This window comes from Xyrauchen texanus, chromosome 6, assembly GCF_025860055.1.
Source record: "Xyrauchen texanus isolate HMW12.3.18 chromosome 6, RBS_HiC_50CHRs, whole genome shotgun sequence".
In the NCBI taxonomy this organism is placed as follows: Eukaryota; Metazoa; Chordata; class Actinopteri; order Cypriniformes; family Catostomidae; genus Xyrauchen; species Xyrauchen texanus.
In genome coordinates, this window is record NC_068281.1 from 25,460,080 (window position 1) to 25,486,811 (window position 26,732).

The 26,732-nt window shown below is 42.8% G+C and overlaps 1 protein-coding gene across 2 annotated transcripts in view; it reads right to left on the bottom strand.

Moving 5' to 3' along the window:
• Positions 1-26,499, bottom strand: part of LOC127644761 (probable cationic amino acid transporter) — a 34,809-nt gene extending 8,310 nt beyond the window's left edge. The window contains exons 1-5 of one of the 2 annotated variants that reach the window (XM_052128128.1): positions 26,275-26,499; positions 6,075-6,574; positions 3,860-4,096; positions 1,763-1,980; positions 726-872 (exon numbers count right to left, since the gene is read on the bottom strand). In XM_052128128.1, coding sequence (XP_051984088.1) covers positions 726-872; positions 1,763-1,980; positions 3,860-4,096; positions 6,075-6,378 — 906 coding nt within the window. In that variant the 5' untranslated portion in view covers positions 6,379-6,574; positions 26,275-26,499. Of the gene's footprint in view, positions 1-725; positions 873-1,762; positions 1,981-3,859; positions 4,097-6,074; positions 6,575-17,860; positions 17,944-26,274 lie in introns of those variants that run through there. The other variant, XM_052128129.1, reaches the window with a different exon arrangement.
• Positions 26,500-26,732: the final 233 nt, after the last annotated feature.

The window sequence follows — 26,732 nt, forward strand, 5'->3', positions numbered from 1 at the left end:
ATAGTCAACCTTGATAGAGCCAAAAATGATCTATTACAAGTGATATTACATGTACATCTTGAAGCGAATATCACAGAAATGAACATTGACAAAGTAACAAAAGCTATTAATTCAAAATCGTTAACCACACCCAAAAACTCTTACATTTATTAATGGAATTAAAACAATCATGGTGAATTCTTCATAATTTTGGGATATTGTAGCAATGTATTATTTATAGATAACAGAACCCCAAATCTAGAGTGTAGCCGGTGGGCTGCAAATAACAATCATACATACTGACACAAACATATTGTTTTATCTGATGGCTATAAAAAAAAATAAAAAATAAAAAAAAATAAAAAAGGTCAGTTAGGGCTTATTATACATTTGAAAAAAATTTATTATAAAATAATGTAATAAAGTACAACGAAATAGACCAAATGAAATATGGTAATGAAATACAGTAGAGGCCAATTCTTACATTTGTGCAAAGTATGTGGTTAAACTTCACACATGCAATCATATGCATCCCAAAGAATAATCAACCAATTAACAAAACCGGGAGCTCTCCTGCACAACGTATGCACAACGTATGTTTTCACGTTTTAAACGGCACACATGTGCAACACGAGGAGTTCTTAAAGGGGCCAATTTATGACTAGAGTTAAATTACATGCAATTTCTCCACTTCCGCTACAAGTGTAATAATAGTAGTTAACATTTCACATTAGGCCTGTACTCACAGAGACATAGGCAGTGAGACAGGTGACCAGAGAGGCAGTGATGGCGTACGGGATGGAGGTGTTTGGGCTCTTGGCTTCCTCCCCGGTTGTGGCTATGATGTCAAATCCTATAAAGGCATAGAAGCAAGTGGCTGCACCCTGCATGACCTGTTGAGCAGAGTGTCTGATTATAGATACAATGCAATGTAATTTCCTCCTCAATGTTTGTACTATGAGTCAAAGCTAAATTGATTTGCTAATCTAATAAGTGCCCATGAATTGTGAGATTTAGACTTGAGCATGATGCTAAATTTCCTTTTCACTCTGAACTTAAAATGCATTAGGAGGCAGAAGAAAGAAAGTCATACACATCTGGGATCCCAGGAGGGGATCAAAAACCTTACAGTGATCTGCTGGTGCATCAATCACTTGTAGCTTTTCAAACTTGTTCTAGCTTAACTGAAGAGCTTTTCACACAACATCAAACTATGGGTCTTAACATATTTTTAACCCAAGCTAAGTCCACTTTTAATCCTAGGTTAAGCAACATTTTTCATTTGTAATTTTGAGCACTGGTTTTAACCCTTGGTTCTGAAGCCCTGCCCCAAAGCGATGCTAATCCTTAATTGCAGTGCAGACAGTGTGAATTATTAAACCAAAGTAAAGTATAAAAAGAACTAAAACACAGAATATGATTGTGACGAGGAGGAGGCGTGGCCCGGCCGTGACTATGCATGCCTGGTCCCCAATCGGGCTAATCTGCCGAGGAGAGGGATAAGTGCATAGAAACGCGGCAGTTCGAGAGAGAGAGAGAGAGAGAGAGATCCACATGCAGCTGCAGTGTGTGTGTTTATGTTTTGTGTCTTTTTGTTTTCATTAAACATTATTTTGAAGGTTCGTCCTGTTCACACCTCCTCCATTCCCATCCTTAACCTTTGTTACAATGATAAACCAGGTTTATGTTAACACAGGGTTAAAACTGATCTTGGGTTAACAATTGCAAGTGTGAAAAGCCCATAAAGATTGTATGTTCACTTAATGATTGAAATGCACTTTACCCCAGACCAGCCATAAGGCAGGAATCGTCCCTCGTCCCAGTTGCTCCCACTAACATAGAACAGGCCTGCAATCATCATAAACACCCACACCACCAGGTTAATGATGTTCAGCACGTTGTTGAAGCCCACAGAATTCTTCACACCAAGGGCAACTATCACTGTGACCAGGATGGCTATGACGAGAGCCAAGATGTCAGGATACGACTCCTCACCTTTACCTGTGAGGGGATGAAGCAGTCATTTAGAAGGATATCAAATTGATTTAAAAAAATAATTACACTACATGGCCATATGTGTTTGTTGAACATTTAATTTCAAAATCACCTGCATTAAACCCTCCCTTTGCAATAATTTCCTCTCTTCTGGCAAGGCTTTCCACTAGATTTTGGAAAATGGCTGCAGTGATTTGTTCCTATTCACACACAAGAGCATCAGTGAGGTCAACCACTGATGTTGAATGATGGAGACTGGCTTGCAATAGGCATTCCAATCCATCCCAAAGGTGTTTAATGAGGTTCAGGTTTGAGCTTTGTGCAGGTCAGTCAGGTTTTCCACAACTGACTGAGTAAACCATTTCTTTGTAGACCTCACTTTGTTCACAGGGGCATTGTCATGATGGAACAGAGAAAGTTCCTTGCCACAAATTTGGACGCACTATTTGAAAGCAATCCTCTGGAATATAATTAAATAACATAGCACTAAGGTTACTGGAATATCCAAACCTATTAATTAGAAGGGGGTGTCTACATACCTTTGGCATATACAGTAGTCTACATTTTTCAAAAAATGTGTCACTTTACAATCTAGCCATAACAATGATTCTGTGTTAAAACTGGTAGAACAGAGTGCATATTATTCTATACAGTAAGCATGAGAGATTGAAACCTTACAATCTTGTGTCTTTCTGTCTTCTGTATGACAACAGTGAGCTTAGACACCTGCTTTCACAGCATCACAATAGACAGTCCTAAGTTGAACCCTCAATGCTGTCATGAATAAACCATGCACTTCTAAAAATATTCTGCTTACTAACCAGGCCCTAGACGGAAATGAATATCAAGCATGATGTGGCTACTTCAAGTGCGGAGAGAGAGAAACACATATAGAAGGGTCATGTTGGACTCCAAGAGGAAGTGGGGCTGGTAAAATGGAAATAAGAGATACAACTGCTCATGGCAGAATAAGATTATGTATTTTGGCAAAGATATAACTTGTTTTGTTTGGGGCAGATACAACAGCCTACAGTATATGCAATATAATTCTGCTAACTGGACATTGATACGCTGGGGAGAGAGCACATATTTTTCTTTCTAGATTGCCAAATACACCTATTTCATTCCTCCATCTGTATTTTGCTTGCATTGTTTGTCTTTTGTGAGACCTCAACAAAGTTGACTATTATGGAACTGCACACTGACAATTCTGCTGTGCTTGTTGGCTCAGAAATCTCTGGCGGTTCCATCTCCTCACCAATTCAATTAAATAATTAAGAAGCAATTGCATAATCTTCATTAAAGATACAGAGACGAAGCATTTTGTTTCACACAAAAATTTAGTAAAGCAAGAATATTTCAAGATCTAATTTGCTTCATTCCAGAATAAATCTGTCCTAATTTTAATACCAAATGCCTAACACAAGTGCTTTTTTTAATTTCATTAATGTAACTGGAGTAGCTCTTTCACTGTGCAAGTGAAGCTGTAAAAGAGGCTGCTCTGCTTAAACAAGCTTTCCTCAAATTCTCATTGTTGACGGGCGTTAGAGTTCCCACTCTTTTACACAGTGCCTTAAAAAATAACTAGTGATAAGTTAAGTGATAAATTAAGCTAAACTTTTGTTGCAATTGCTGTGAGTGTGTGTTAAGGCTAGTGTCAATTCTACACTCTTCCCTCAAAAACAAGTAACATTACCTCAATACCAAAACTTCACTGAAAAATAGACTGCTTTTAATAATAATAGGGTGTTGAGTTTTTTTTCTTGTGAATTAAACGAAAGCTTTTATTGTTGCAGTGTTAGGAATAATCTTCCCAGGGTTTGGATTTTGGTGATTATGTATTAAACACAAATTTATAACAGGGTTTAATGTTGATTTCACTCACCCAGGCCATTGAGCGTTCCTATGTGGTTGATCATGAAACCACTGATGGTGTGATTTGCCAGCGAGTCAAACATGCTGCTGAGCGCACTGGCCCCTGCTGCTGTGCCAATGAGATACTCCAAAATCAGATTCCAGCCAATGAAAAAAGCCACAAATTCGCCCACAGTCACATAGCTGTAAGTATAGGCTGAACCTGTGGTTTTAGGTACGCGAACACCAAACTCAGCATAGCACACCCCTGTGGAGAGATTCCAGTCATTACTGTAACAAAGTGTAGTTTATATATGCCTCAAGTCATGGGTGATAACTCAATACAAGCATGCAAGTTTGCAACAAGTTGCTGAGATGGGATTATTTATTTTATTTTGCTTTGAGTGTCAGATCAATTCTCTAATGTCACACCCAGAGAATCCCAGAGGCCTAGATAACAGAAGGAATATCCCTCTTTACGGGTTGGATCCTTATATCCCCACTACATAGGGAATGGAAGAGCATGATCAGTTTCTACACTCAAAGAACTATTTACTCTCTTATATAATATAATATAATATAATATAATATAATATAATATAATATAATATAATATAATATAATAATACAGAAAAAGCAGTTTTGGAAACAGGAACATGACATATGGAATGTAAAAACTGTATGTGATTTTAATCATGTGATATGTTTTATTTTATTTTATTATTATTATTATTTCTTTCTCTTTATTTTATCTCCAAACATATACCCACCAACCTGTAGAAACATGAATCATCTGTGCCACATATGTTATACTTTTCAAATGCCATTGTCAGGAGGGATCAGTCAACCATGGCCATTGTCCTAGGCACTGTGTCAAGGACTTTTTATTATTCTCTGTCTTTTATTTTGATGTTCCTGTTTACTTATATTTTGAAGTTCTAGTGTCATGTCTTTTAATCATTAGTTCTTTGTCTAGTATTGTTAAATGGTGTATAATGGTATAGCTTGTGTACATTTGAACCTCAGTCTGCAGAATTATTGTCTTAATGTGATTTTAAATTAAATAAATAATAATAATAATAAAAAAACTGCAATTGGGTCTTTCAACTCTCATGAGCTGTTTGTTATGTCCTGAAAAGAGAGGTCCACCAAGGCCCTCTATTTAATAGCCCACTCATTGGACACAACGGAGCTTGTAGCAGCTAATAATGTAATACAAGTTGATAATGTAATAACTTATTACATTATTACATGTAATAACTTATTACATTATGGGCAAAAAGTTATTACTTTATTGGTTCAGAAATGTATTACATTATTGGCAGTTATTACATTAACAGTAGTTAGAGCACAACCATTAAAAATGTTGTTCTGGATCCATATATTTAAGCAACGGCCCATTTCTAATGACTACTCCAATGACTTGGAATGACAATGGCAAAAGACGGCTTCATCTGAACACTGCTTCTGTTTCCATTGGTGGAAAGTTCAACAGCTTACAGGGGAAAATATCCCTTTAATTTACTTTTCCCCTTTATTTTGGGCCTTTTATGCTGGTGTCCACAGGGACATCTTAATGGATTTTCCCTCTAATTCTACTTTGGGTTATGCATGCTGTTCACAGCTCTAACCAGTAAACCTAATGAGCATGTTCACTGTAGGTCAGACTCATCACTATAAGAAAGGACGTATAAAGCTATACACGTGTTTACTCAGTTAAAGCTCTCACTATACTGACACAAATGTTATCCACAGCACCATTAGCGGCTGTTCACACATGACCCATTCTACAAAGTTTTTAGGTCTGTTTAGCCGTTGCAAACAAAAGCAATAACAAAGCAAAAAAAAAAGGGAACACCAAAAAAAATGCAGGGCAGTTATGACATTTAACAATGTAGCTTACACATTGAGGTAGCAAAAAGATCCATACACAGCAAGATAACCCTGCACTCTTTGAGACATACAGACATCTCTGCTGCACCGCATCTCTGTTTTCTTAATGCCTTGTGCATCAGCACTGCTTTTTTAATGTCCTGTCAACTTTCAAAGACATATCTCAAGACGCCTACATTCTGTTCCATTCTATTGCACTACATCTAGCTTTTCTTGAACGTAACATTAACACTAAGTAGATAATCTCCAATAGTGACAATTGACTGGAGGCAGGTTTACTGGAACATGACAGATTGCTCTTTGGTGTATTTTCCTTTTTCACTGACTGTAATTATAGTCAGGGCTCCACTCACCTGACAGGATGGAGGCCACGGCAGCAATGATGAAAGACACAATGACCCCAGGGCCTGCCATTTCCTTAGCCACTAGTCCAGATACCACGTACATCCCCGTACCCACACAGCTTCCCACTCCCAGAGACACAAGGTCCACAGTGGAGAGTACACGAGCGAGTTTGGTTCCATGAGCCCCAGTGCCACCTGTGCTCTCCAGCATGGACTCCACCGGCTTCGTGCGCAGGACACGGGACTGGAAGGCATACCAGGTGGTCCCCCACTGAATCCGCCGAGGGTCCAGTTTGCCGATGAGCCCACTCATCCTGGAGCCTGGTGATCGTTCAAAGGGCTTCCAGAGATGGGGCAGTAGGGAAGTGACTGTGATGAGAATGGAGAACCTGAAGAAAGGTGGTGCTTTGGGTGATGGTCTAGCTGAGATGTCCTAATCTTACTGCCCTTCACTGGACCATCATTACCAGAGGTTCCACAAGACCAGTGAGGGTGAACACAAAGCAATGCTGTGAACAAAAAGAGATGACACCAACAGTGTGATAAATAATCACTCTTGTCATTCATTTTAGGATTATTTTAAGATACCTCAAACCCCAATTATATCTTCAAATATACGTATTAAATATACACATTATTGAATTGAATGATTGGATGTTCATTTAATTTAATCCGTAACAACCTGTTTGATTATTCAGATTTTTTTTTTAAATTAAAAATAAATTAAATGGAAGTTTATGAAATTACAACAAAAGTATGTCTAATTATTAAAACACATTAAATATGCCCACATAAAGGTAACAAAAAAAAATGCCCCTGACAATAAAGTCCCTTAACATTAAAGTTTATTTCTCACACTGCTCTAATTGAAAATTATGTCATCCTTTACTCACCCTCTTGTTGCTCCAAACCCATCTTTCTTGCCTTCCTTCCATTCAAAAAAATTATTTTAGCCTCATTCACCATATAGTTTCATTATATAGACAAAAGATGCACTGAAAGTGAAAGGAGACTGACGCTAAAATTCTGCCTAACATCTCCCTTTGTGTTCCACAGAAGAAAATCATGACGAATATTGGGTCTTACATAATGAAAAGGAAGTCAAAATGAAAATAATATTATATTATAGTTTTTGGTGAATTATTTCTTTAATGTAAAATACAACAGAGAAAATACAAATATTCCCCTTTTTCTCATTTGTGAAAGAAAGCCCCACCTTAACGTTTTTTACAGATGAATGAATGTTTTCTACAAAATATTAGGATGGCATAATATGATATAATATAAGTAGTATAGAATTTTGCTGACACTGTAGGTCACAAAAAAGCAGTTCCCTATCGAGAGGTCTCTCCTATTGCGTATAAGTAGCTTACGCTATGGGAAAACTCAGTTTCTAGAGAAATATTGAAGTCTTTATGTAAAACGCATTGCAGCTGCACAGCAGACATTAATGAGCGAGGCAGCTCGGTCACTGGCTGTGCTGCGGCAACTGCTCGAACCAATGACGGGGCGACTCTGAACGCGCAACCAATGGGCGCGCGCCTCGCGTTCACGCGCTCAGAGCCCGCCGAAATTAGCATAGCCAGGCTATATAATTGGCACCCCGTCATACGAGTTCCTTTAGATTTAATCTCCTTCAGCGAAGACCTCCTCTTCGCTGGATCCTCCGGATTGTTGGAGTCTTTCGCCCGCCGTTGACAAGCCTACAGCAGGACTGCTAAGAGGACGCCGGCGCCTTCAGCCGCCTTCGAAGCCTTCTGCTACGCCATCCGGCGCGCATCACTATATCCGTTTTACTAAGCTACTTTGCAAGTGTTCGCCTTTGCGACAATTTTTGTATTTAGTAAAAGAGCAAATTCGAGGCGTTGTTCCAAATGCCTTCGACCTGCGCCTCGTGCAGAGGCCTTCTTCCTGACAGGGACCGTCACATTATCTGCACTCGCTGCCTGGGACCTGACCACGCAGAAGCTGCTTTCACTCGAGGCGGATGCCCCGAATGTGACTCCCTGGGCCTCAACGAGCCACGCGCTCGCTTCGCCGCCTTCGCCGCGAACAAGCCTGCTAACACCGTGCTGCCGTCCCCTCTGTTCGAGCCGCGCAAGAAAAAACGCCGCTCACGGAGGCCGCCAGAGCACTTCAGTGACGTCACGCCGGGCCAGTCCCCGCGTGCTTCACCACCATCCGAGAACTCCCCGCCGCCAGTCCAATTCACGCAGACGGACCAGCACCCCTCCAACAGAGCGGTGGGTCTCATCTCGTTCGGCGCGCCAGGGGACGACGGTGAAAAGGATGACAGCCTTTCCAATTGGCACTGCATCCGACGACTGGCCGGGCTCGGCCTTCGACCCCACGCCGTCGACATTAGCGGACACAAGCACGGGCACCAGCACGGTAAGAGAGTTCGCTGAACGCTTCACTGCAGCGAGCAAAACGTGTAAAACATTACCCAGTCCCCTTACAGGCGGCTGGATATGTCTGTACAGCAGTCAATGGGCCAGTCACAGAACTCGCTCACCTGCAATCAAACGCCGTTTTAACGGCAACACACAGAAATCACAAGAGTCATTTTCTGCCTTTGTTACTAAGGGGTCACGTGTCCACACTAAAGTGCGCACTCCCACATATCAATACTGTCAAAACAGTGCCGAATACTTTCCCAGCTCGAGCTGGACGCCCCATAAATGTAGATTGTGTGCCTATTGTCATGTATGCACCACTACACACAAGCACTGTTCCCACAGTTATAAACACTTCCCCAGTAAATGCGGGAAATACTATAAATGTAGCGCGCGTGCCTGCTGTCCTGCACGCACCCCTACACACAAACACTGTATGCATGGCCAAAAACCCCGCCGCTAGCGGGAGGCTTTATGAAAGTGGCACGCGTGCCTACCACAGTAGATGCACCCCCACCCATAAGCGCTGCAGATACAGTTCCAAACAGATCTCTGGCTCACGCCGCGAGCATCACAGATGCGACGCGCGAGCCAAGAAACTCCCCGCTAAGAGCGGGAAGCTTTATGGAAGTGGCGCGCTTGCCTATTACAATGTATGCACCCCCACCCGTAAACACCGTCGTTTCAAACATTTCTCCGGCCCTTGCTGCGAGCATTACGGAGATAGCGCGCGTGCCTGTAATCTCACACGCAGCCCTACACTCAACAAAGCTGCTCGGCACGCGCCCACGCCTCTGAGAGCTATAAGCTCAGTGTTAGCACATTTTCTGCCTGTGTCACTAAGGGGTCACGTGTCCACACTAAAGTGTGCACTCCCACAGTTACAAACACTGTATGCATGACCAAAAACACCCGCCGCATGGCCGGAGGCTTTATGTAAGTGGCGCGCGTGCCTACTACAGTATATGCACCCCCACCCATAAGCGCTGCCCATACAGTTTCGAACAATTCTCTGGCTCATGTCGCGAGCATCACAGATGTGACGTGCGAGCCAAGAAACTCCCCGCTAAGAGCGGGAAGCTTTATGAAAGTGGCGTGCGTGCCTATTACAATGTATGCACCCCCACCTGTAAACACTGTCTATACAGTTTCAAACCTTTCTCCAGCTCACGATGCGAGCATTACGGAGATAGCGTGCGTGCCTGTAAGCTCACACGCACCCCTGCACTCGGCACTCAACACGGCTGCTCAGCGCGCACCTGCACCTCTGGGAGCTGTAAACTCAGTGTTAGCACAAGGCAATTTGCCGGTGGGGCCCATACGTCACTGCGACACGCCCCCAGCCAACATTCAGCCCATATCTGTGCGAGCAAAAGCCTGGGAAAAAAATCCCCGACATGCCAAAATGGGTTTTGAACATAATAAAACACGGTTAGTCACTTCAATTCGCTCGCAGACCACCCCGCTTTTCAGCGGTGGTCGAGACGAAAGTGAGGAAAGATGTGTCACATGTTCTACGCACCGAGGTGCTCGAACTGATAGAGAAGGGCGCTATAGAAACTGTTCCTCCTTCTATGAGCGAGGCGGGATTTTACAGCCGCTATTTTCTCGTCCCGGAAAAGGACGGTGGCCTCCGCCCCATCCTAGATCTCAGACATCTGAACAAAGCTTTTATGATTTGCTCGTTCAGAATGTTAACAACCAAACATATCCTCGCGCAAGTTCGCCCCGGGGGTTGATTTCTATCAGTGGATTTGAAAGACACTTACTTTCACATTCCGATAGCGCCTCATCACAGGCCTTTTCTGAGATTCAGCTTCGAGGGACAGTCATACCAGTACACAGTACTACCATTCGGCCTATCATTGGCCCCCCGTACATTCACGAAATGTATGGACGCGGCACTTTCCCCCCTGAGACAGCGGGGAGTGCGAATACTGAATTACCTCGACGATTGGCTAATCATAATCAGAGGGTCAGTTAATGATGCACAGATCTTGGATTATCAGCCATCTAGAATGCCTGGGTCTGAGAATCAATTTTGCAAAGAGCGTGCTATCCCCCAGCCAGAATATCTCTTCTGGGAATAGTGCTAGACTCACTGCAGATGACAGCGTGCCTCTCATCAGAGCGCGCGCTCTCTATTCGACGCCTTGCAACATCATTCAGAAAGGGTGCGCGCGCCCCCGTCAAATGATTTCAAAGAATGCTCGGTCTCATGGCCTCGGCATCAGCTGTACTCCAGCTAGGATTGTTGCACATGCGTCCTCTCCAGCGCTGGCTCAAGAGCCATGTCCCCACTCACGCGTGGCGCTCGGGCCACTTTTTGATCAGAGCGAATCACGGCTGTATAAAAGCCCTGACGCCCTGGAAAGCCATCAACTGGTATAAAACCGGCGTGAGTCTGGGCGTGAACATGCGGAGAAAAATGATCACGACAGATGCCTCCAAAATAGGATGGGGGGCCCTTTACGAGGGCAGGCCTGTCTCCGGCTTTTGGTCAAACCCGGAAAAGCGCCTACATATAAACTGTCTGGAAATGAAGGCGGTCACCTTGGCTCTCAGAGCCCTGCTTCCGTACCTGAAAAACGAACACGTCCTGGTCCGAACGGACAACATGACGGTAGTTTCGTATATAAATCGCCAGGGTGGACTTAGGTTGAGCTCCCTGCACTCTATGGAGGGCCCTCCATGCATGGCCCCTCAACGGGTTCCTGAGAACCTCCCCAGTGGAGTTTTGAGAACCATCACTGAGGCACGAGCACCCTCTACGAGGTGCTTATATGCCCAAAAGTGGAAAGTGTTCAGTGACTGGTGTGATACCAAGAGCTTGAACCCCAAATCGTGTGAGATACCAAGTGTACTCGCCTTTTTGCAAGAGCTGCTGGAGGCGGGCCGCACACCCTCCACGCTCAAAGTCTATGTGGCTGCCATAGCGGCGTCGCACAATCCTGATAAAGGACATTCATTAGGGAAAAATGATCTAATCATTCGTTTCCTAAGAGGCGCTAGGAGGATGAACCCTCCTCGCCCCCCCTCGGTGCCGATCTGGGACCTGGCCACGGTCCTGGACGCACTCAAGAGTGCCCCGTTAGAACCTCTCCAAACCGTGCACCTTAAACAGCAAAACTGTGCTCTTGCTGGCGCTCGCTTCAGTCAAGAGAGTCATCAAGCACTGCTTGCCTGGAATTTGGACCTAACGACTGCAGAGTTGTCCTTAGGCCAAAGCACGGGTATATTCCTAAAGTGCTCTCCACACCCTTCAGAGCACAGGTGATATCTCTGGCAGCGCTATCGTCCCCAGCAGACCGAAAGCGACACTAATTACTCTGCCCCGTCAGGGCGCTCAGAGTATATTTGGAACGTTCTGCCCTGTTCAGACAGACGGAACAATTATTCAGTATGCTTTGGCGCCGCACTAAAGGTCTCGCAGTCTCAAAGCAAAGAATATCGTGCTGGATAGTGGATGCTATAGCGCTAGCTTATGAAGCCAAGGGCCTTCAATGCCCCTTAGGCGTCAGAGCTCACTCTACGAGGAGCATGGCCTCCTCGTGGGCTTGGTCGAGTGGGATACCCATTTAAGATATTTGTGCGGCGGCGGGCTGGGCCTCGCCTTCGACATTTATCAGGTTTTATAACCTACAGGTCCCCTCATTGCATTCCAACATTCTATCAGCCTGACTGTAGAATGGACTGGAGTATGTATATGCTGAGCATTATCTCCTCCCTTATAAGGTCCGTCTCTGACCGACTCAGAGGATTTTTTATGCATGCCAGTACATAGAAAAATGCATTCCAACATTCTATCAGCCTGACTGTAGAATGGACTGGAGTATGTATATGCTGAGCATTATCTCCTCCCTTACAAGGTCCGTCTCTGACTGACTTAAAGGATTTTTATGCATATCAGCACATAGAAAACTCAGTACATAAGATATGTGCTTGTGTTTGTACTATGAGCGCCCACCATGGACCACCTTGGAAGGGCTCTATACTATCCCATTATGTAGCTCGCCGTTGGCCGGCTCGTGGAATAATCACTTTGCTTTAAGGCTCAGGCATCTGCCTCTGGCTTTATAGAGCGAAGTCAGCACACACAGCGTTTTACATGGTGTTCCCATAGCTTAAGCTACTTACGCAATGGGAGAGACCTCTCGATAGGGAACAACTCGGTTACTAACGTAACCTCGGTTCCCTGAGAGGAGGGAACGAGTATTGCGTAAGCTGCCGTGCTTGTGCTTGGTCAGTTCGCTTCAGTCGATTGAACCTAAAGGAACTCGTATGACGGGGTGCCCATTATATAGCCTGGCTATGCTAATTTCGGCGGGCTCTGAGCGCGCGAACGCGAGGCGCGCGCCCATTGGTCGCGGCGTACAGAGTCGCCCGTCATTGGTTCGAGCAGTTGCCGCAGCACAGCCAATGACCGAGCTGCCTCGCTCATTACTGTCTGCTGTGCAGCTGCAATGCGTTTTACATAAAGACTTCAATATTTCTCGAGAAACTGAGTTTTCCCATAGCGTAAGCTACTTACGCAATATTCGTTCCCTCCTCTCAGGGAACCGAGGTTACGTTAGTAACCGAGTCGTTATGAACCCAGTCATGCTGTATGGCTAAACAAGAGTGTCCTGGAAGTTAGTTATTGAGATTTCTCATACAAATCTAAATGAGAAATGTAGTGATATGGGACAGTTATGCAGCCAAATAGGAACAGACGAATAACAAACCCCAGCCTGTTCAGAGGTTTAAAATCTAACACAGGGTAGTGCCAGTTTTTAAAGGAATTCTAGCAGAGCATTGTTGTATTGTGTTGTAATATCTTTTAATATCATTATTTTAATATACTTTTACATTTGATTGATATTGATATCATAATTAACACCATGATTGATATCATAACAATCTGGAGCTTCAGTATCACAACCTGTATGTATGCTTGATTATTTGTTGATTTATCTGCTACCGAGAGTTCCAATGTGGAGTTTTGTGTTGTAGCTACGGTGTACACCCAGTGCACAGCTCTAGGCTTCTGCTAACCTGCTAGCTAATGTTATTGTATTGAAATAGTTTTGCTAATCAGCTGAGGGCCCACTTTTACCTACAACTGGGTAGAATTATGCAGATTGTTTGTCGTTCTTTCTATTATGAATAGTGATCAAGTGTGGAGATGGATTTATTTTTACAAATGGTCCGTTTATGTCTGCAATCCACGGTAGTGCTCGGTTAACCTGCTATGTAATGTTATTGTTTTGGTAAGGGCTTACTATTTAGCTGTGGGTGGGCTTTTACTAAAATAGTGTAAAAAAAAAAAGGTCGGTCTCAAGAGTATTTTTTTTGTTAAAACAGTAATGCAGTTTTTCTAACCTCTCTCTCTCTCTCTCTACCTCTCTACCTCTCTACCAGAACAAGCTCTAACATACGTAATAAACTATAATGGCATGTTATGTATAGGTGCGTTTATGGGGTTTTTAAAGCCCAATGTTGGGAAACAATTAACATGCACTCAAATGCTATATGATTTTGACAAAATGATCTTGCTTCTGACAGAAAACACATGCAGCTGATATCTCTCACACAAGGTATGTGTGTTTCAGGTCAATTTCTCTCAATTTGTGAAACATTCTCAGCAGTTTGGGTGTGTGACACTAAAATACAGGACAAAGGCATCGTATATAGATTTCATATGAGCACAATTTTTTTTCCCTTTATTACAGCATCAGGTAACGGAGGTTACAACAGTAACCTAGATGTTCCCCATCTGTCACTCACTCGACTGGTGTCAAATGAAGCGACACTAGGGGTCACTATTCAATCATGCCACATGCTGAACCGTGAATATGCTGATGCAGGTGCGGGTAAGCAGTTGCGTGCCAAAGCAGAAGGCTGCATCAGACTGTACGTACCCTTCCCCAATGCCCTATTAAAATGTCATAAACTTTTTATGTTCCCAGCATCCCCGAAGGGGGGAACAAGTGACATGCCAAGCGTTTGGAGCAGGCCGTGCCAGCCACGCCTTTTCTCTCTCTATGTTTCTCGCATAGATTTAAAGTGGCTGGAGCCATTTAACGCTATAACATGCACCAGGGAATGCATTCTTTTCCAACTCCTATTCTTTTAGGGGGAAATGACCCCGCGGAGACCACATCCTGCCCAGGCTGGGGGGAGGTTAAGTGTGGCCAATACGTCACATGGGTTTTCAGGCCACATGTGGAAGTGGCACCGTGGTAGATCCTAATCGTGAGGGAGGAGTTGCTACAAACACAGCGACCGTGGGCAGGGGGGACTGCCCAAGGGAGACACAGGTCTGTCGGCAGGGGGACAATACAGCGGAAAATACACACAGGGGGATTAATCCGTGAAGGGCAACCCTGTGGAGCACCTATTCCAGTACTTAGTACCCGTAGTGGGTCTGGTCGGGAATTCCTCCGCTGAATTCACTGACCAGAGGGAAAGGGAGGAAGGACATCCAGGGAGCACAAGTTTGGTGGACTCTCCTGGGAGAAATGAGCATATATGATCAGCTCAGTGGAGGGAAAGGGCGCTATGTGCAAGCGGAACACCCAGTCAGCCATTCCGAATTCCAGATTTCTACGTGCCTTTGGCCAGTGCCCACGAGGACGCCACATATCTCGTCGAGTGTGTTCGAACACACAAGGGGGCGGGCATGGCATGGCCTGGGTCTGATAGGCCAGAGCGATGGTGTCGACAACCCAGTGGGCTTGCCTCTATTTGGAGATAGCGTTTCCTTTACGCTGTCCACCAAAGCAGACAAAGAGCTGCTCAGAACATCTCATGCGTTCCACATAGGTACACAAAGCACGCACTGGACACAGCAACGAAAAGGCTGGGTCTGCCTCTTCCCGGGGCAGCACTTGCTGGTTCACTATCTGGTCCCTTTAGGGGGTCGTAGGAACCTTGGGCGCGTAGCCCGGTCGAGGTCTTAGGACGAAATGGGCATCTGCCGGACCGAACTCCAGGCACGTGTCACTGACAGAGAACGCTTGCAGGTACCCAACCCTCTTGATGGAAGCGAGCGTGATCAGGAGGACCATCTTCAAGGAGAGGGCTCTGAGCTGGACTGATTCTAGCAGAGATCACATGAGGGGATTAGGCTTTTAAGAATTACAACCAGCAACTCTAGGTAGTTGATGTGCCAACCCAGCCGGGGCCCCATCCAGGAGCCGCCAGCTGCGTGTCCATTGCACATGGCACCCCATGTGCAATGTACCACTGCAAACCATTCCTGATGCCGGACGCATGTTAGAATGTGTTTCTGCATGAGCATCTTGAACGGGAGTTTGTGCAAGGCCCGGTTGATAACTCGTAAGTCCAGGATCGGTCGCAAGCCACCGCCTTTTTTGGGTACGATGAAGTAAGGGCTGTAGAAACACTTCTGGTGTGCACTGATGTAAAGCAGATACCGCCGAAAGGGGGCGGGGGCCTGGCGAACTGAATCGCGTAGTTGTATGCTACCTGGAGGAATTTCGCATTGGGGCGGGACAGGTAGTGTTGCGTCGGGAGGCAAAAGATGAGAAAACACTCAAAGAACTAACCTTGCTCCGCACACCCGGCAGGGGGCGGGTTAGTGACTGAGAAGGAGGTCCTGTATAGGCGTCCTCTGGACTCATCAGAACCGTCCGGCCGGGGGGCAGCAATTGTAGGTTCGACGGAGCACTGCTCGCGAGGCATGATGTGAGAGATTGCCTCCATCTGTTTCTTCACCACTGAAAACTGCTGGGCGAAGTCGTCGACGGTGTTGCCAAATAGGCCGAGCTGGGAGACGGGGGCATTGAGAAAGCGGGCTATGTCGACCTAACGCATCTCGACCAGATTCAGCCACAGGTGACGTTCCTGGACCACGAGGGTAGCCATTGCCTGCCCGAGTGCCCACGCTGTGACCTTTCGTGACCCGGGGGGCGAGGTCGGTCGCAGTGCGCAGTTCCTGCAGCACGTCGGGGTCAGGACTACTCAAGTGCAGATCTTTAAGTGCCTTGGCCTGGTGGACTTGCAGGAGGGCCATGGCCTACAGGCCTTGGAGGGGAGTACCGGGCGATGTCATCCTACAGGCCTTGGAGGGGTGTACCGGGCGATCCCACGTTACGCGAGGCGGTGTTTTCCCGGGCACAGGTGGACCACTCAGTCCACCTGGGGGACCTCTGAGTACCCGTGGGCCACCCTGCCATCGAGGGTAGTGAGAGCGAACGAACGAGGAGGTCGGTACGGGCAGTGAACGGTGCCCTCTACGACCTCGTCAACCCGTCTCAGACTGGGCGGGCCGACCCAAAGTCAGCAGCCTAGTCGTGGGGATTTACAAGGTGAAACCCGCTGCTAAAATATGATAATTTTAGACCTGTTTAATCATCGTTACATTGGCTACATGTTAAAATTCATATTCATTTTAAAATTCTGTTAACCCTGTACAAAGCTTTGAATGGTCTAGCTTCGCAGTACTTAAGTGACCTACCATGCTATATTCCATCATGTTCATTACGATCGCAAAATTCTGGCCTTTAAATAGTTCCTAGAATATCAAAATCTACAAAAGGAAGTAGATCCTTTTCATATTTAGCTCCTAAACTATGGAATAGTCTCCTTAAAATTGTTCAAGATGCAGACACACTCAGTTTAAATCTAGACTAAAGACTCATCTACTCAGCCAGGCATACACCTAATTTGTCCTTCAACTCACAATTAGGCTGGTTTAGGTAGGTCTGCCAGAACCAGAAACAGTGATCATGATCTATAACTCTGCAATAAATTTAATGGAATCTAGGCTAATATTATTTTATTTGTTTTCCTGTCTCAACCTCAGGACTCCTATCCTGAGATGATGTGTGTTGTCTCAACCTCGGGACTCCTATCCTGAAACGATGTGTGTTGTGAAAGGCACAATACAAATAAAAATGACTTGACTTGAAATTGGTTCAACACTGGACATTGAGGTAACTAATAACTTTAATTTTGTTTGCTTTCAGAGCGAATGTTTTGTCTGTTAAGTTTAAACTTGAGCGTATTCAGGGGTATTCTCCATTTTGATAAACCCCATAAAGTGTGGGTTTAATATAGGGAGTTAGTTTATCATTTGTGAAAATGTAAGCTGGAATCAGTTTGTTTGAGATTCAACTGGCAGTTTGACAGTACCCGGAGTACTGATTCAATGTCCTTTATCTGTTTTTGAACATAGTACGTATACAGTATTGTTTCCTGTTTTATTTATTTATTTTATTTTCATCCATACTGTGTTTTTGTTAAAAGCCTGTTTGTGTTTTAATGTTTTTTTGTTCCTGGTTAAATCCCTGTGTCTGGTATTGTTTATTTTAGAGCAAATAATTAATTGTCTAAGACACTAATTATACAGAAGACAGCACAGGATTAAATATAATAGGTAAAAGAATCCAGGACCTTTCTCAGGACCAAGCTTACTGTGAGGTCAACCAGTAAGCGATAAGGGGGCTACATAAAATGGAGGTACCGCTGGGATTCTCTGTCTTCTGTTGATCTGTAAGTGGAAAATAAAAAGGGGAATTTCAGCAGACATCAGAAAAAATGGATTTCAGAGCAAACGAAAGAATTTCGTAATTGGTGTTCCGTGGACAAATTGACCCACAACATGCATTGCTGTTAAGGGGGTCCCTCCAGATGGGATTCCTGTGATGTATGCTTGTCCTACAAGTTTGGAGCTGGGTCCTTTGGAACAACTGAGTAATTTTGACTTACTGAGGGCACAGCACAATGATCCTGTTATCAGTGTTGTAAAGCGAGAGGTGGAAGCAGGAAAAAAAAAAAAAAAAAAAAAACCACACACTCTCGGCCTGGTTGCAGAGGCAAGGACCAAAGTTGGTTGTTTCTAATAATCTGCTGTACAAAGTCACTCAGCCCAAGAGGGGAAAAGAGATTAAACAGATAGTTTTGCCTGATGTGTATCAGCCCATGGTCATAAAGTCACTTCATGATGAGTCAGGTCATCTTGGTTTAGAGAACATTTACATTTATGCATTTGGCAGACGCTTTTATACAAAGCGACTTACAGTGCACTTATTACAGGGACAATCCCCCTAGAACAACCTGGAGTTAAGTGCCTTGCTCAAGGACACAATGGTGGTGGCTGTGGGGTTCAAACCAACAACCTTCTGATTAACAGCCCTGTGCTTTAGCCACTACGCCACCACCACTCCAGAGAAGACAACAGAACATGTCTAAGACATGATTTACTGGCCAAGAATGACCTCAGAAGTTGAGACCTATTTGAAAGACTGTGGTAGATGTATTGCAAGGAAGACTCTTGCACACAGCGATCGCACCATCATACCAATTCTCTAGTTGTGGGCCATTAGACTTGGTTTGTATAGATTTCCTCACCATAGAACCTGATTTTACTTGTATTGCTAATGTCTTGGTAGTTACGGATCATTTCACTCGCTTATGCACAGGCGTTTCCTACAAGTGATCAGCGAGATATGACAGTTACTAAAGTTTTATTGGAGAAATGTTTTGTTCATTATGTTTCCTGCTAGGATCCACTCGGATAAAGGGCATGATTTTGAGTTTAGGTTCATTTAGGAGTTGCTCAAAATCAAAAATGGGCATTCAAAATCCAGAACAACTCCCTACCATAAACTGGGTGACCCACAGCCGGAGCGGTTCAACCAGACACTCCTTTCAATGTGGGGAACCTTGGATCAGGTGATGAAAAATCAGTGGAGTCAGTATATCAGCCTGTTAGTTAATGCGTCCAATTGTACACAAAATGAATTGACGGGTTACTCACCTTATTTCATCCTTTTCGGTTGTGAAACAAGCCTTGTGGTGGACATTTGTTTTGACCTTTCTCCTCATGGCCAAAAGGCAATCAGCTGTTTCCAATATGTGGAAAGTATGAAAGCTGAGTTACAGGAAGCTTACCAGCTTGCAGCCATTGCTACTTTCAGAAGTCATCTGAAAAATAAGAAGCTCTATGATAAGAGAGTAAAGCACCAAGTTTTAGAAGGGTGCTGATCAAAAACTTGGGCTATCAAGGTAAACATAAGCTTCAAGACAGGTGGAACTATGTTCCCTATGTTGTGGTCAGAAAGCTTACTAATTTGCCTGTGCATCAGTTGAAACCAGGAAGTGTAACAGGCAGGAAGCGAAACTTACATAGAGATAATGTATTACCGATTGGTGAGTTTGTCAAGCTTTCGAACTTTGAAGAGACCCCAAGAGCACATCACAAGCCGGTTATGTGGTCTGAGCACTTTGGGAGGAGACAGCAAGGAGGGTGGAGAGATGAGTTGGAGGTTCAACCTGGTGAAGGGGTACAAGTGAAGAATCTTCTAGTACTGAGGAAGAGGGGTATTATTTCTACCTCAAGAATAGGATGTTGAGCATCCTGTGGGTAGTTGGTCAGATTTGAATGAGTTTGCGCACTGTAGTAGTGAGGAGGAGGATTTACTCAGTGGGGGGACTTAAACCCTGTCACTGAGGAAGGAGAAGCGGAGCAGGTGGAAATAATTTAGTCTGAGCGTGGGGAATCAGAATTTGAATTTGAAGTCAAATGGTTTTGACAAGGAAGCTCCAACTTTCAGTCCATGTAGGCATAGGTGAAAAGTGAAGCCCGTACTTAGGCTAAGCTATGATGAACCTGGGAGATCCATGGACCACCCCATTACAATAGTACATCTTGGTTTGATCATTCAGATTAGATCCGGAACTCAGTGGAGTGAAAAACCTGTAGGGCAGAACAGTTTGTTATATGATCAGTAAAGAGACTCAGAGGCTGCCTGAGGGTGGGTCTCATGGGGACATGAAGACCATTAGAAGGGGGAGAGTGTAACCCCTATAAATTATTTTGAGCATATATATATTTTTACAATAATGAGTTTAAGTTGAATGGAGGGTTGTGAGGAAACGGGTGTCATATCTCTTTAAGAAATTCCTCTTCCTGAGGTGTTTGATGAAAGTGTAAAGGGGAAAAATATGGTTTATGCAAGCAAGTTAGGTTAGGACTGTCCATGTGTGTACTATCCCAAAACTCACAATGGCTGACGTAGTGACAACCATAGCAACATTTTGGCTTTTCAAGGATTCTGATGCAAAAATATTTTCCTTATCAATAAAGAGTCAGTCAGTACCGATTGTTCATTTCACAATTTAAACAAAACCAAAGCAAACAGATGGGCCCTGAGTTGGACATCAAGTTAACCTAAACCAGCCATGGCTGTTATGTAGGAGTCTGAATAAACAGTGTAATTGTGATGGCTGATTTTACATCTGCAGAGAATGTGAGAGGGATTGATTTTCCTTGTGAGATCCATGTGCATAAAGAGAGTGGGAATATTTTATGTCTTTTGTTAAGGAGGTCTGATTGATTGAACCATTGCCAGTGTGCATCTGTTATAAGTAAACTGCAGTATCTGTTACAGACCTGTCTGCATACTTGAAGCAAACAGGGTTGCTCACATCAAATTGATGTCATCAATGTACTCCCATGTTCAAGATTGGGGTGACCAAATTTAAGATTTTAAGAATCAATCATTGAAAAACCCATATCAGTCAACCACTAATCTGAAAATTGTCCACCTCAATGTCTATGTTGGTTATTGACCTGTTTACTTATTATTTGTATCTGGCTGTGCGTGTGAAGCCTTGAATGACCAACAGGAACAAAAAAGTAATCGTCTAAATGTACAGTATCTATCCATCCATCCATCCATCCATCCATCCATCCATCTATCCATCTTAAATCTTAAAAATTCAGGCAGTCTTGACAAACATTTATTTTCTAGTTTTAATGTAAATTTCTAAGACAAGAAATACCTGCATACAAGTAAACACACATTGAAAGAAAGTAGAAAGTAAGTTTTTTTCGCTGTGGCAATTGCACACACAATTCCAAATGAGAAACGGATGTCAAAAAACACACCAGAGAGCTACAGCCACAGCAGATGGTGTTTAGAAATGGTAAGTAGAACTGCATGCACTGCTCCAGTAATATGGAGGTTCTCAGACTGTATAAGACTTTCTTTAATTGCACAACACTGCCAACATAAACCCCGGCAGAGGGAGCAGCCTCCGGTAAAAGAGAGAACAGACTGTTCAACAGGCTGTCCTCAAAAAAAAACATTTTTTTGGCAGATTTAAAATATCAGGTAGAGGATAATACATTTTATTCTTAGCAACAGCACTCGGTAACAGAATTAAACATTATCTTAAATGTAACTGACTTATGCATATTTGCGTAATGTTTAAGTAAGATTATAGAATTCTCTCCTGTCATATTACAAATAATAAATTCTCAATTGGTTTAGCTGCAAGTGGAAAACCAAAATTGCTTATTGTACACAAGCAAAAAAAAAAAAAAATTGCCTTAATATCAAACACTGAAATGTATTATTATTATTGATTTAATATATTTATCAAGCCAATAATTCACAGCAAAAGACACATTTTGCTTGGCATAAACCATATTTAGCCTTGCTGCAAGTGAACCCTTATTTTAAGGAATAGTTTTCCCAAAAAATTTAAATTCTCTCATCATTTAATCACTCTCCGTTCCAGATGTACATGACATTTTGTCTTCTACAAATGTCTACAATACACAAAAAAGATTTTTAGAGGAATATCTTAGCTCTGTTGTCCTCACAATGCAAGTGAATGGTGGCCTGAACTCTGAAGGTCCAAATATCACATAAAGGCAACATTAAAGTAATCCATTCGATTCCAGTGGTTTAGTAAATGTCTTCTGAAGTGATCCAATCAGTTTTAGGTGAGAACAAACCAAAATATAACACATTTTTCGCTGTTCATCTTGCCATTGCAGTCTCTAGGCACAATCAAGATTTCAAGTTTGATTACACTTCCTTGATCTTGACGTATGTGCAGAGCGCCAGATGGTGCTATAGGAAGTGTAAGTGAGCTTAAAATTCCAATCGCCAAGGAGACTACTAACATCAAGATTTATAGTGCTCTGTAAAAATTTGCCAGGATTTTTTAAGATTTAACTGTAATTTCTTACAATAAAATACTGTATCAGTATTTTACTATAAAATCAATGCAGGCTAGGTAAGTTTCTGTCACAACACAACAAGTCACCATTAGCGTGTTTAGTATTCCTTTTGGATGGGAACTTCACTTGTTAAATTCTAATAAGTTTTCTCCTTGCTGGTGCAATTGTGTTTTTTTTTCATATTGTGCATGTATGGTGAAAATAAGACAATGTATTTGTGGACTTTGTCGGACCACAATGTAAAGTCAACACCATATGATGTATTGAAAGTAAAGAAATAGAATAATTTTAAAGGAACAATGAGAAAATGATGTTTGCAAAGCTAGGCTATAATATGGTTGGTTTTTATTTCTCATTAACTTTTTACCATAAGTTGTCAAACAGGCAAGCACAGAGATCAACACTCAGAATACAAATCTCAGTGATGGTGATGTAGATAAAAAACTACAGAAGATCATTGTTATTCTACAGCACAGCACTGCTACATTACAGTCATTTCTTTGTCTTTTTCACTGTGAAGACAGTATAAAGTTGTATTTTAATTTGAATAAATTTTCAAAATACTTCTGGAAATTATACTGTGAAAGTCATGTGGCAAGGAATTTACTGTAAACTTTACTGTGAAAAGGAGTTATATTTTGTTCTCACCTAAAACCGATTGGATCGCTTCAGAAGACATTGATTAAACCACTGTAGTTGCATGGATTGATGATATTTGGACCTTCAGAGTTCTGGTCACCATTCACCTGCATTTTATGGACCTATAGAGCAGAGAAATCCCTCTAAAAATCTTTGTTTGTGTTCAACAGAAGAAGAAATGTCATGCACATCTGGGATAATGAGAGAGTAAATAATGAGAGAATATAAATTTTTGGATGAACTATCCCTTAAACGTAGCTTGGGTTGAATTTTCTTTGACCTTGCATAATTTGTCCATCTGCCTCATTTGGTGAGCTTCCCTCCCAAGTCACAAATACATTTGCATCAAAATGTGTAGAGTTTGACCAGACACATGGCCTTTGACATCAACAACAAAAGACACATGAAACATTTTCTCATCCCTTTAAAAAAAACTCTAAACCTATTTATTGTGCAATCCTATCTTTTCCTATAGTACACCTAGTTTAGCATTTATAGTTTTATTTTTCCCTGTTCCCTGTTATCTGAGAACAGACTTGCGACCCACCAGACCCACTAGTTCACAGATTAAAATGTGGATTGACATTACATTTGCAATGATCGCAAAATATCTCATGCCTCAGGCAAGTAAGACCTATCTGTATCATGTTCACGTAACTTTGCCATGCAGTTGTTGTGACCTGTTTAAAGCTCTTAGAAAGCAGAGCCTTCACATTTATAAAACTTGTCTACAACCACACACACTGCAGGATCCTTGCCCAGGGCTTTATTGCAACTCCTTACTGCTCTCCTGTCCTCCTCTCTTCTCCCCTCCTCCTCTGGGTGCTACACTGTTATATAAAGTGGAGTGAATCTGCCTGGCACAATAGCTAAGACCATTTCAGCCCATCAGATTTATTGCTCATCTTCCAGTACGATTCACATCTCTATGTAAGTCTCAGGACACAAAGATCAAATTAAAATCAAACCAAATATTTAACTACAGCACTCAGTTTGGGGGGGTTTTCAGCATGATATAGCTATCTGTTAGTAACAGCAACAATATGGTATTCAGGCAACAATGACATTGGCTATGCATGGTCAGTGGTCATTAATTAACAATAAGGTACCCTCTTCTTCTTTCGGCTGCTTCCATTACGGGTTGCAACAGCAGACCATCTGTGATCCGCATATTTGACTTGGCCTTCCTGATGCAACCCCCAGTGGCTGGGGGACTCTCACTCACACATACGGGGCCATTTAGAGTCTCCAGTTCACTTAACCTGCATGTTTTTAGACTTGTGGTGGAAACCAGAGCACCTGGATGAAACCCCCGCAAACACAGAGAGAACATGCAAACTCCACACACAAAGGCCCAGTTTAGCTGGGACTCGAACTCGGGACCTTCTTGCTGTGAGGTGACAGTGCTAACCACCCTATTCTCCTTATATTATCAGCCTTAGATATAATTAACTTAACGAATTAATACTGTTTAGCAAAAGAAAATGGTTCATAAATTGTAACATACTGCATGTTGTCACGCAATTTACTCAACAAATACTGCGTTTTAAAGACTCTTTATTCAGACAGTCCTTTTTCATGTTGGGTCTGCCTAATGAGATTATATTATGACACAGAACACCACTGGCAGGAATTTATGAGTCATTTCTCCTCAATTGCCCAGATTGCGTTGCGTCTCACTACCATTAACCATGCAGTGCTGTAGGGAGTCCTAATTGACAGAAAGTCTTTAATTGTATTACAGTGTGTGCTCAAACAGAATGAGCGACATCACAATGGTTGCGAGGGGGAGCATGTAGAGAGCAGACCATAGAGAAAACAAGTGAGTCACACTCATGTAATCATGAGTCAGAGTTCAAAAGGCAAATTGCAGGCATGCACCTTTTCTGTTCTGTTTCATTTGCATGTATTTAAATGGTTGTATTTGTCTATGCAGTTTGAAGACATGTAGCAACCAACAATAAATAGTCATTGTTTAATTAAGACCTTTTTTTTTTTTTTCTTTTTTTTTTTTTTTTACAAGTGATGCAGTATAATGAAATGTTTAAAGATCAGTCAGATGCACAATTACCAAATATTAGACCACTCATAAGGAGGTTACTACAATTAATTCTTACAAAGGAAGGTATTAGATTAGATTACTAAATGGTAGCCTAATATTATAGTAACAACAACTTCACAACACACAAATAACGATGTGTGTATTTCAGCACCATGGTCAGCGCTAGTAGAAACTATGACGGCAATGGCAGGACTCACCGCTGCATTTTCTACGCCCGATTATAAACAAGCTGCATCCACGAGTAACTGCCTTCATGCCACTGGGGATTAACCCCGATTCAATGCCTACAGCTCACACTATACGTCTGCGCTTTGCAACAAATATATTTACAGCCGATGTGATCAAACTATGGCATTACATATCTAAAAACCCAGTAATAAATAATTGAAACACGCCGTTTTTCCATTGCCGTTCTCTGAAAGAAATGGGAATAGAGGGGCATGTTGTTGAAATGTAGGCTACACACTCATTTGATAGCCCATAGTTCCGCCCATCCCGTGAAAACGAGCCGGTTTATATTAAAATTCGATCGTGTTTCTATTTCAAGCGTCAATGTGGAATGGCAGAGATTGTCATTAAAATTACTTTTTCATCCAACATTGAGAATCTGCATCAATAAAAAAATAAAAAAAATAAAGAAGAAGAAGAAAAAAAAAAAAAAGTTAAACAGCATAACCCAGGCTGTTCTTTTAAAAAGACCAAGAAGACTATTTTTATTTTATTATTTTTTTTATTGCTGGCCTTTTAAAATGATATTGCGCCTTTACATTGTTTCTTTGTGGCTGATAACAACAATCATTATTTCGTGTAATGTTCTACAGCCGTTTAGATCGAACGCGATAAAAGTCACAACGCAATAAATAGAACAGAACGCAGGTGTCTCGCGACGCATTTTTGAAAGTTGAAGTTTTTTTTAACTTGTCACGGCGTTTAAAAACGAGCAACTCTGGAAAAATAGCAAGACGTCGCATAAGGGATCAAAGACGTCCGTCAAGTGCATGTTTACCTTAGAAACGATTGAAAAACCGCGCGCACGAAGTTCAGTGTAAACGGCCCCTAACTCCGGCTGAAATTGTCAAGGTGTAGGCTGCACTTTGGGTGCCCCAGTATCTGGCTTCGGTCATCTCTTACCTTCAAGGGTGCCCGCTGTCCTGATGTGCCGATGCTGATATGCTGAGATACGGTTCAGAACAGAGTAATAAGGTGGCGTACTCCAAAGGCAGGTGGTACCCAAGCAGGATGCATTTCCGTTTGCGTAGGGCCTATCATAAATTGCACATGTACACTAACGATGATTATTCAAGAGCCAGAGGCACAAAAAACATAATTCTACGGATTAAGGTTGTCGTAGGGAGGGATGCTACATCACTGATGCTGCATTGCACGCTTCGTCCTCGGGCACGCACGCACAGATAGGGACATACACTCGTGTAGTAACGTAGGGGTTAAATTATTCAGACGCTTTTTCCACGTGATGAGGGACTAAATTCATTATTTATTATCACTGTCTACGTCAATGAGGTTATGATATCGTTGTGCGAGAAGATTTCGCCCCTTTTGTGAGTGCAAAAATGAATTATCCTTCAACA